The 12,272-nt window shown below is 29.4% G+C and overlaps 1 protein-coding gene across 1 annotated transcript in view; it reads right to left on the reverse strand.

Annotated features, from left to right (window-relative positions):
* Positions 1 to 2,859: 2,859 nt before the first annotated feature.
* Positions 2,860 to 12,272, reverse strand: part of LOC115891914 (CKLF-like MARVEL transmembrane domain-containing protein 4) — a 38,194-nt gene continuing 28,781 nt past the window's right edge. The window contains exons 2-4 of the mRNA XM_030912514.1: positions 8,251 to 8,418; positions 5,646 to 5,765; positions 2,860 to 3,802 (exon numbers count right to left, since the gene is read on the reverse strand). Coding sequence (XP_030768374.1) covers positions 3,719 to 3,802; positions 5,646 to 5,765; positions 8,251 to 8,418 — 372 coding nt within the window. The 3' untranslated portion in view covers positions 2,860 to 3,718. The remainder of the gene's footprint in view (positions 3,803 to 5,645; positions 5,766 to 8,250; positions 8,419 to 12,272) is intronic.

Consider the following 12,272-nt stretch of genomic DNA (forward strand, 5'->3'; position numbering starts at 1 on the left):
AGTTTTTCTGCCTGTCTGTTAAAAGCTTGTAGCATTCTTTGGAGGTCGTCCTCTGACTCTGCAATAAGTACTGCGTCATCGGCATAGCATAATATGTTTACTTTATGCATTCCCATTCGATATCCTAATCCAGTATTCTTGACGGTTTTTATTACTTGATCCATGATTATGTTGAATAACAGAGAGCTAAGACTGTCGCCTTGGCGAATACCAGTTGTAGTTCGAAGGTGCTGCGTTAAGGTAAAGTTTGTTCTTATTTGGGTTGTTGTGTTTGTGTTTAAGTCCTTGATAAGTTCTGTGAGTTCTTTCGAGACATTACTGCTTTCCAAGGTGGTGATGATGTCTTTTAGTTGGACTCTATAAAAGGCCTTTGTTAAATCTATAAAACACAGATAGGCTGGAGAGTTATATTCTAAGGATTTTTCAACTAGTTGCCTGAGTATGAATAATGCATCGGTAGTTGATCTGTTTCTTCGGAATCCTTGTTGTTCCTCGCTTATTGGCACTATTGAGGAGATTTTGTCCGCAATGATCTTAGAAGTTTTAGCGAGGTGCTCGGTAATGTTATTCCTCTATAGTTTGTTAAGTTCCTCTAAGTTGGGTCTGTTTTATCTCCTTTTTTAAAAATGGGTATTGTTATACTTTGTTTCCATTCTTCTGGTATTTTCTTATGTTGTAATATAATGTTAAACAGTTTTGTGTATTCCTCTATGATAGCCGTGCCTGCGTTTTTTATTAGCTCGTTTGGTATCTTATCTTGATTAGGAGATTTTCTATTTTTAAGTTTCCTTATTGTCTCTTCTACTTGCTTGTAAGTGATTTGCGCATGATCTTCTGTATTATCTCTTTGGCTTGTCTCTTGTGCTTCCATTGGTTCATCTGTTTCTGCGTATAAGTCTCTGAAATATTTTTCCCACGTATCTTCTGCAATTGTTCTTAGTTGTATTGTTTCATTTGTTTCTCGTTTCAAACCCCTCAACATCTTCCAAATACGTTTTTGTGCTCCGTACATATCCGCCTCCATTTCGCTACTAAATCGCTGCCAATATTCTTCTTTAATTTCTCGTACTCTATTATTAGTCCTGTTTCTTATTTCGGTATAGATATTTCGGTACTCCGGTGTTGGAGATTTCTTGTATTGTAAGTATTTTTCCTTCTTTTCCCTTGTAATGTTCTTGACTTCTAATGTAAACCAAGGTTTAATGTTCGGTCTTCTCTTGTGTGATACAGTACGTGTTCCTAAAGCTTCTTTAGCACCTTTGCAGATGTTTTCTTTCAGTTTGTTCCAAGCTGTGTTAGGAGTATCAAACTGTACTATGGGGTTAAGAGTGACATGTGTTTGGCATCTGTTTGAATAAAGTTGTTTAGTGCTTTCGTGGTTGAGGGATTCTATATTGAATTTTTCAGTTTTTATTGATGGTCTTTTTTTGGATAGCGGCGCACCTATTCGTATCTTTCCTAGCACAAGTTTGTGATCTGTTCCAATGTTGGCTGAGGATAAGACTCTTATGTCTATTATTTGTTGGGGTAAGAAACTTCGATTGGTGATGATATAATCGATTATTGATATATTGTTTCTATTGTCATAGAAGGTGTATTTGTGTTTCTTTATAGGGAAAATATGTGTTGTGATTCTCAGTTCTTTCTGTCCACAGAATTCGGTCAAAATTTCGCCATTTCTATTAGTTATGTTCTCGTTATATTTTTGTTTTATTCCATCCACTACCTCGTTTCCAATTCATGCGTTTAAATCCCCTAACAGAATTATCTTTTCATGTCTTGGTATTTTGTCTATCGCTGACTGTAGATTTTCGTAGACGTAGATCGCTGACTGTAGATTTCCGTTTTATCTGACCATACTATACATAAATCACCAGCAAGTTGTTTAAAAGAGTCAATAAAAAATATGGAGAAACTCTCTTGGAGATGTGGATATTTATTGAAAACTGCGTTTTCGCAGATATTTGCAAATATCTGGCACAAGACCAATCTAAACACAACCGGTTTAAAATTAAATCGCTCTAATTTCGAAAAATAATAAAAACCGATTGGCATTGAAACTGACAAATATCTAGGAAAATAAAATTTATTATCTTTATTTTTTATTTGGTCAAAATAAATCGAAGATTAAAATTTAAAATAAATCTGGAACAGATGCTCCTAGACGAGAAAAAAATAAGTGACATATTTTTTTTCTATTTTGAAGTGTGCGCTTACTACTTTGTAATCTTACAAAACAAATGTTTCTGTTTTTTTTCTGATATTTTCTTCTAAATGAACACGTGCCTATGTAACAAAATACTGGTAATTATAGTTAATAGAACATGTGTTATTGTTTAGGTTAAAAAAGTATTGTTTAATAAATATGGCGAATGCGCTAGGATATTATAGCACTCCCAGAAAATTAAGTAAACATAGAGTTATTTTTTCAAAAGCTTTATTTTTAAAGATATGTATATAGATGGTATAAGTACCTACAATGTGAGGTTTGTCCAATAAGTGAAATTTACCTGTGACTTTAAATGACAGACACAACTATCACTGTCAGGGGTCTGTCAACAATCATAAAAAAAATAAAAATGAAATCGCAAATATCCGTTTTTTTTTTCAAAAATCTTCGGAAGTAGGTATTTTTAAATTTTTTATTTCGTACTGATTTAGTATAACCTTATAGTCTGATTCACATGTACCATTTATAGTTAAATTTTTCAATATTCTCCGAAAATTACTAATGTGAATTTGAACCTAGAAAGTTTATGGAAAATTCCACACCCTGTATCTTAAATTGATAACAACAAGAATGATTAGTAATAATTCCAATACAAAATAGAGGTACGAAATAAAACAACATTATAAAAAATAAAAATTTAATATTAGATCCTTAACAATAAATAAAAAGAAAGTGATATAAGAATTTTTTATGCTCAAACATTATCAAATATAAACTAAAAAGACTCAAGTATTAACTCTCTAAATATTAGAATATACAAAACAACAAGATAATAATAATTATAATAATTATTGCAAAATATCATCAGAACTGTACAGAAAAAATAGAGGTACTTTAGTATTTTTTAATGATTGTATAAATTTGCTATGAAATATCTATTAATTTGACACTATTTCTCTACAACATACCTAATTCTTTTTTAATTCAATGTATTATACAGGGCGTTCAAAGATATTTGGACACAATGTAGATAAATAATTTAAATTTCTCAGGTATTTTTAACAGAGCTTTGTAAAAAATAAGGTCACTTTTTATGAATCACCCTGTTTATATACCTTTTCTTTTAGTAACATCACAAACAAGACAGTGGAGTCCTTATATATTAAAAAAAAATAATGAATACAATGAAACATGAGATTCTAATAATATTTTTTTGTGAAATAATGTTTTTAAAACAGCCATTTGTGATAATAATAAAACCTTTTGTGTGTCGTTTACAATATAAATATAATTACGATCTTAAAATATGTTAAACAATAAAATAATAAATATAACAATGACATCCAAGATATGAGAAAGATATTTTTAACTTTATTTTACAACCTATATAAATATGTCTATATTATTCAACTGAACAAATTTTGTATCAATTTAAAATAAAAATTATGGAACAACCTTACAAACTAAGTTGCATTAATTCAGTACTATAACAAGATATACAGTATGTCGCAGTTTTAAAAATAATTTAAAGAGAATCAGGTAGAAATTTCAGTTTGTTCTTGTTCCTTTCCATTCGTTGTGCAGAAGGTAGGTGGCAAACGCATAGACTAGAGCATTAAAAATACCAAAAACCTAAAAATAAAAAAAAAGTTAATAAGTAACGAATTAAAAAAAAATAAAACTTGTCTTTTTTGGATTCACCCTTAAAGCTACCATTGTACGTGTTTGGAAGTAACCATAATTAAATTTAATTTTAATGTAAAAAATGGTCGACAGATTCACCAGGGACGTGCATTACTGTGGTGGGTTATCACTAGAATATTTTTCTAAAAAAAGCATGTACGCTACTGACTCTTTTTTGTTAGCGAAATAGTGTAAGCAGTTTAATGCCGATTAAAATTTGTCTCTTGATATTTTGTCGATTTCGGCCTCCTTGATGAGATAAACGCAATTTTATTAATTTGCCTTGATCCAAGTCTAATAGCAACCGTTAAAAAAATTTAATATCATTAACTTGCGAAAGTTTTAAATTAGTACTCATTAATTCCTCATCAAAAAATATGAAAAAAGTTCCTATAAACATGTAGGGTATGGAAATGCATAGTTTTAAAATATATAATTTATTAATTTTATTTTAATTTTTATTTTATTAATTGTGATTAATAAAATTGCGTTTATCTCATCAAGTAGGCCGAATTCGACAAAATATCAAGAGATAACTTTTAATTGGCATTAAACGGCCTACACAATTTTGATATTAAAATAAAAAAAAAGTCAGTGGCGCACATTTGGTTTTTTTTTTTGAAAAATATTCCAGTGATAACTCATATGTACGTCCCTGATGAATTTATCGACACTTTTTTAGCATTAAAATATGTAGCATTTATAGTAACTTTCACCCTCAAAATTTCATTCGAATAACTAAAAGTTCTTGGAAGGAAATTATAAAAAATCGAAAGATTATTTAGACTTTACCACCCTGTAGCTACGAAACAAAGCAGAATCGGACCTTTGTTGATAAAAAAAATTAAACTTAGTTTTACGTAAGGAATCCTCTCGCGAGAGATGGCACATATTTTTTGAAACACCGTGTATATCATCTCTGATAAAAAACAATATATTTTTAATTTAATTTAACAACTTTGGCAGTGAAAATCCATGAGTACGCCTCTGTCGAAATATTTCTCGATAGCAAATAGCTTCTATAGCCTAGCCTTAGACTTGTCTATGACGTTTCTTGAATGCATTAAACTAAAATGTTTGCTTGGACGTATTACATTTATATATTTGTTTACAACAAATAATATCGAATTATTAATGTTAGTGAAAAAAAGATGCAATTGAAAAATCTTTAAATTCAAATTAAAAAAAATTATATATAAGTTGGTTAAAAACTGTATTTATTTATGGGACATATACAGGGTGTTTCGTTTAAAATATAGAAGAAAAATAAATATAACATTTATTTTAGTTTAGTGTGATTATACTTTTGTTGAAAAACACTACTGTGTACCATACAATCGAAAAAAAAAACGGCATCAGAGTTGGCTAGGAAGAAGCTGAAAATCGCTGTCATTTCATATGTAAAATTATACGGGGAATGTCATCAATCATCATTTCCAGGCCAATTCGACGTCTTTTTTTCGATCATACGGTACTTCTACTTAAAAAATGATTGATGAATTTGTGGATATACAATTTTTAGAAACCGTTAGAAGTTTAAAAATGGTTGTATTTCAAAATTATCCACCGATACTAGGAATCATCTCTTTCTAAAAAAATATTTTTTTTGAATATTCTTTCATTAATTTCTCTACATAATATTTTGATCGTTCCTGACAGCAGTTGATTTTTTTTTTTTGAAAATGAAACGTTTTGTTTTGTTGGTTTGACCCCCGCATGCATCTTCGCATTTTTTTTTAATTTTCAACAATGAAGAACCCTGTATAATAAATTCTAACTTATATAAACTTACTCCTGCTGCTATTTGGGCTCCCCTCCTGTAATGACCTGGGTGCAGGGAGGCTGCTACAATTAACTGAAGAATGAAGGCGATGAAGTAACATACTGTACATATTCCAGTGTTTACGAGTTCCTAAAATATATAAAAAATGTATAAATAAATATCTGTTAATAATAATTGCTATCTATGTTTATTAAATAATGATCAGGGTACTTTATATTTACAATATACTTTTATACAAAATTATAGTTTTTTTGATTATTGTTCATTATATCTTATTCAGTACATAAAATTAATGAATAAAATATATACAGATGTCAATGAATATTGTATTAATGATGTTCGTAATAATAAAATATTACAAAATATTTCAACTTTATCTACTTAATAAAATATAACTAATAAATTTTTGTAAAATTATACAGGGTTGTTCACCACATACGATACGGAGTATTGGAGCTAAACGATTAGATTTTTACAAATTGTAAGTTTTGGGTTCGTTGAAGGACTATTAGAGCTTCAATTTAAAAATTATTTTACAAGATACAGAGTGTTCTAAATAAGTAAAAAATATTATAGTTGTATTTTTTTAAATGGAGCAACCTGTATATTATTCTATTTTTAGATTCTACGGTTGAAATAAGGGTAATTTTGACTAAAAAATTTAAGGCTTCTCTTATTTTAATTTCTCCAAGGGTATTAAAGATTTTAATGCTAAATATTTACTGAAGATTACTTATTGATCAGGCATTGTGTTGCAATAATAAAAGTTATACTACCTTATACCGAGTCTCCAAAAATCTATATTAAATAATTACTAGCTTTAAACGGCAAAATCTTGTTTAATTTAAATAGAACACCCTGTATATTTTATAAAAATCAGATGCACAATTTTATTGTCTATCAAATTGTATTACACCATTTTTTACCTATCTCTTCAAGTTTTCGTAGAAAATGCATTTTCTTATAATTTAGACCTTATTCATCAATATACCTATGGAATATTGACATTCTATTATTGACACCTATGGAATATTGACATCATATATTGACATTCTAGTAATATTATCGTTTGGCTAAAAACAATAATGTTGTATGCAAAAAGAAAACTATTTAAATCTATTATTGACACCCATGGACTATTGACATTTTAGATGATTTTTAAAGATGTAACACAATTTCAAAAAGTACAGATACAAATATTGTCGTATAGATCGTTTATTTCATTAAAAGATAAAAAAATATTTAAATATTTTTTGTTAAAGAGGACCCATTAATATGATTCCAGTATTCAAACTACATTAATTGACCGTTTAAGTTGATTAATAATAATTGCCCCCAAATACTAAAAACCTGAATCTTGTATGTGTATTAGACAGTGTGGTAAAAAGCAACACCAATTTATTTATTTCATATTTTGACAAATGCTTATTTATAACAAAAAATACGTTCATTTTCATAACTTATTATCGTATTGATTTCTGAGTCAAATCAACATTTATTTAGAATAATTTATTAATTTAACAATTAAGTATGTAAATAACTAATTTTTGGGCGGAAATAATGATGGTATATTAATAATTAGTAGTACTTGGTATACTCTTTTACAAAGATTTAAATAGTTTTCTTTTTGTAAACAAATGAGCTTGCAATATTATTATTTTTACCACCTGTATATTTTGTACATTTGTTGTTTTAAAAACAATCTAAAATGGCAATATTCCATGGGTATATTGATAAATGAGGTCTAAATTATAAGAAAATGCATTTTCTCCGAAAACTTGAAGGGATAGGTAAAAAGTGGTATAATACAATTTGATAGACAATTAAATTGTGCATCTGATTCTCATAAAATATACAGGGTATTCCATTTAAATTAAACAAGTAATAATATAAAATAAATTTTTAGACACTCTGTATAAGGTAGTATAATTTTTATTATTGCAACACAATAACTGATCAATAAATAAACTTCAGTAAATATTTAGTATTAAAAATTTCGATACCCTCGGAGAAATGAAGCCTTAAAATTTATACTGCAATTTCACAAAATTGAAAATATTTCAAAAACGGTAAGGTTTAAGTGTGATAAACCTTAATCAAATTTACCTTTATTTCAACCGTAGAATCTAAAAATAGAATAATATACAGGGTGTTCCATTTAAAAAAAATCAACTATAATATTTTTTACTTATTTGGGACACTCTGTATCATGTAAAATTATTTTTTAATTGTAGCTCTAATAGTCCTTCAACGAACCCAAAACTTACAATTTGTAAAAATGTAATCGTTTAGCTACAATATTCCGTGTCGTATGTGGTGAACAACCCTGTATAAAATATATTATTTTAATTCGGAAATCATCATTTATGTCTTTGTTTTTATGTCTATGTCTATTATACGACTTTGTAAATGAATGAATTGTCATTTTTAAAAATGACGACGAGAAAAAACGGCGTCAACGATGGCTGTGAAATAAAGATCGCTGTCATTTTATATGTAAATTTATATGGGAAATGTCATCGATCGTCATTTTCCAGCCAACTGGAAGCCAATTTTTTTCGATCATACGGTAGCACGGACAATATAACACACTTTAAAAATTAGGTTGACTTACCGTTAATAACCAGTTTACTGGAAAATTGATTGCTTCTCTGATGCCAAGTAAGTATATGACGATCCAGATAAGGGTACCAATAAAACTAACAACTACGACGAAGAGGAAGAAGTGGGAACCACCATAGTAAGCTGGGGAACCGAGGGACATACAAAAGATACCCAGCACCTGCAAAAAAAATTATCTATAGTCTATTAGTTCCATATATTATGGTCTATTCTTATTTCATTTACACCTGATGTAAAAATTACTTGAATTTTTTACTTTGTGATCGTAAGTAAGCCTTAAGATCGTAAGTCGCCTTTACTAGGATTCGAACCTGTCTTACTACGGCTCCAACGTCATAGCAGCGTAAAGTCGTAACGCTTTAACCACGCGGCCACCGAGGACTTGAGAGATTCTATCTAAAATTCTTACTTAAAAGATAATGTTTAGTGAAAGTACTTTTTTATTTATAAACATTTATTTAATTCTGTTTTTAGTACTTGTTCTTATAGCGGCAACATAGATACATTATCTGTAAAAAATTTCAACTGTCTAGCTATAACGGTTCATAAGATAGACCTTTGTGACAGACGGACAGCGAAGTCTTAGTAATAGGGTTCCTGTTTTTACCCTTTGGGTACGGAACCCTAAAAATTAAGATTTTAACAAAAGATATATTATTTTTCATTATACAAAATTTACCGACCTGACCTTGAATGAATAACAAAACAGTGCATATTTTAATAGAAAAAATTTTGTAATACGTTAGATTTGTTAAGCTTTTGGAATGATAAATAAGTTCTGTTAGTTATTACAAAATTTTGGAAAGCCATTTTGTATTCTATGCCAAAAATTATCGCATAAAGAAACAAGCAAAATTTGTTGGTGTAATTTATTTTAATTATTACTTTCGAAAATCGACAACAATGTTGGTTTGCATCCCTTACCCGATAAACATGACAATAGGGATTATGAAATTGGAGAGAAACAACGTTGTGACATAGGATACAACCTGTTAATGAACAGTTCTTCAACCCCATTCTTCGGCATCTTTGGTACAACCAGACCAATGCTAAAACTGGTGGTAAGTTCCCAATGAATGCTGTCCAGCACGACAATTATTTATTCATAAATTAATGAACGAATTAATGATACTCGACTGTTATTGAAGAAACTAAACTAAAACTAGTTTAGTGAACCCTAATCGACATTTGATTTCGGGAAAATCGACTATATACACCAGAAGGCGCATATACAGGGAGGGGTAATGGGGGTAATTACCCTCCCAGAAAGAAGATAATTTATTTGATTATTACTTTCGAAAATCGACAACAATGAAACTATGAACCCTTCCCGGACACAAACGGTACATTGTCAGACAGAAATTGTAGAGAGAAACAAGCCCTTAACATAGGATACAACATTTTAATGAACAGTTCTTTCCATAAAATCAATAAAATGAAAAATATACGAAATAAGATACATGTTCTGATTTCTTTCGAAAATCGACAACAATGAAACTATGATCTCTTCCCCGACACAAACAGTACATTGTGAAACAGGAAATTGTAGAGAGAAACAAGCCCTTAACATAGGATACAACATTTTAATGAACAGTTCTTTCCATAAAATCAATAAAATGAAAAATATACGAAATAAGATACATGTTCTGATTTCTTTCGAAAATCGACAACAATGAAACTATGATCTCTTCCCCGACACAAACAGTACATTGTGAAACAGGAAATTGTAGAGAGAAACAAGCCCTATAACATAGGATACAACATTTTAATGAACAGTTCTTTCCATAAAATCAATAAAATGAAAAATATACGAAATAATATACATGTTCTGATTTCTTTCGAAAATCGACAACGATGAAACTATGATCCCTTCCCGGGACAAACGGTACATTGTGAGACAGGAAATTGTAAAGAGAAATGAGCCCTATAACATAGGATACAACACTTTAATGAACAGTGCTTTCCATAAAATCAATAAAATGAAAAATATACGAAATAATATACATGTTCTGATTTCTTTCGAAAATCGACAACTATGAAACTATGAACCCTTCCCGGATACAAACGGTACATTGTGAAACAGGAAATTGTTGAGAGAAACAAGCCCTATACAATTACCCCTCCCAGAAAGAAATTAATTAATAAGATAAAATTTGGTATAAAATAAAATTGTTACAAAAGAGTTAATAATACAAATTAAAACAGAATATCCAAACCAATCCAAGTAGATTTTTTCCACGGTTACAATACGATCGAGCAAAAATTTAATTCAAATTTAGTACTTTTTTGAATATTCACACTACCTCTCCCAGACTCAATCTCTAGATGCGCCACTGATATACACAGACTAACCTAAAATTTAGTTTGTGCTGTATGTCTTACTTTACGCAAAATTGTAAAATTTCCAGAGATTTTGTGCCTAAACCGTTGACTTTAGCGAACATTTTCATAGAACCTTTTTTACATAAAATTGCATTCTCTTTAATTTTACTCTCTTTAAAATACCGATTTTGGGCGCCATCTCGGCAAGATGATCTATATCCAAAATTGTTAATCGTAACTGAACTATGTATTGCAAAGTAAAATTATTTGTAAAAATATTGGGTTTACTGGTAAACTTATAGAAGAGAAAGTTATTAGATACGTAGAATGGGCTTATAAAATATAATACATTTTGTTTTTATTTAAATCATTTTTCTTCTTTACATACTTATTCATGTTATACTATTATTTTTTCTTTTGACATGCACACGTAAATGTAAATTTTGAGAAAGTTCTTCTCTATCAGGAAGAAATCTTTGATGCGTACAATCTTTTTGTATTTACCTGTGTATGAGTTGGTACTACCTATTTTACTACAACGACTAGGTTTGGTAAACATACAACAGATAAAAGTTCATTGTTCTAATATTTGAAGTAATTCCACTGGCGTAGAACAAATTATAAAGAAAAAATACAGTATTTTTTAGTTAGTAAAGAGTTTAGTTTATACAGGAATCTCAAAAGGAAGTGAAAATATTTTTACTTGTAGTATAATTAGACTAATATTTTCGGTGGAGGAAGAACAGATTTAAAAATAAATAAAACTATTTTGGTACGCCTCTGACATCCAAAATTCCATCGCCGAAAATTTACTTTCGACTGGTGTACCGTTAAAACAAGAAGAAAAAACTATCAACTTTAATTTTGGTCGTACTTAGGAATGAGCAACGGTAAAATAATATCGATAGTTTATTTTAAGTCGATAGGCATATATTGAAGATATTTCTTATACAGAGATTTTAGTCTAATAACTATTTAGTCAACATATTTAATTTATGTCGATGATGATAGGTATTGATAATTTCGATTCCAAATATCTCGAAAACCATTACTCGTAGCGATTTTTACCAAGAGACCTTTTTCACATAAAAAATGTCGTAAAGGTATATTTTTTTACTCAGTAGTTTTATACAGGTACGGACGCAAAGTTATTACTCTTCAAACCAGTTAAAAAATATGTAGGTGGCGTCCTCTACAAGTAGGAGTCATATTGACATCAAAATAAAATTTCTCATATCAAAAAACTCCCAGGCTCCAATTTTCATCCAAATATTGACGTTAATTCAGAAATTATTTGGAAAAAATCGAAATAAAAATGAAACTTCTACACCCTGTATCTCCGAAACTAAGCATTTTAGGACGTACATTTATACGAACTTTTTTACTTATTTTTATCTGCAGAATATGCTGCCGAAGTTTCCGGTATACAGTTCGGACCACCCTGTATCACATTCAGCTTTTTCTACCGTTCTAAAATATATCTTATTAATTGATTATTTATTAACACATAAACACTAAATAAATATTTGACTGACTAATGGACTCATCACCAATTATTTTTCCGAAAAATTCATCAAAATTTCATCTAGGTACCTCAAAATTTGTTATTGATGGAAAATTAAAGAAATTAACTTATTCAGATACTGTGTCTCTGGCACTGTTCTTTAGCTATCGACATTAGCGTAACTAGCA

This window comes from Sitophilus oryzae, unplaced genomic scaffold (assembly GCF_002938485.1).
Source record: "Sitophilus oryzae breed Bouriz unplaced genomic scaffold, Soryzae_2.0 scaffold_119_pilon_pilon, whole genome shotgun sequence".
NCBI classification, from domain to species: domain Eukaryota; kingdom Metazoa; phylum Arthropoda; class Insecta; order Coleoptera; family Curculionidae; genus Sitophilus; species Sitophilus oryzae.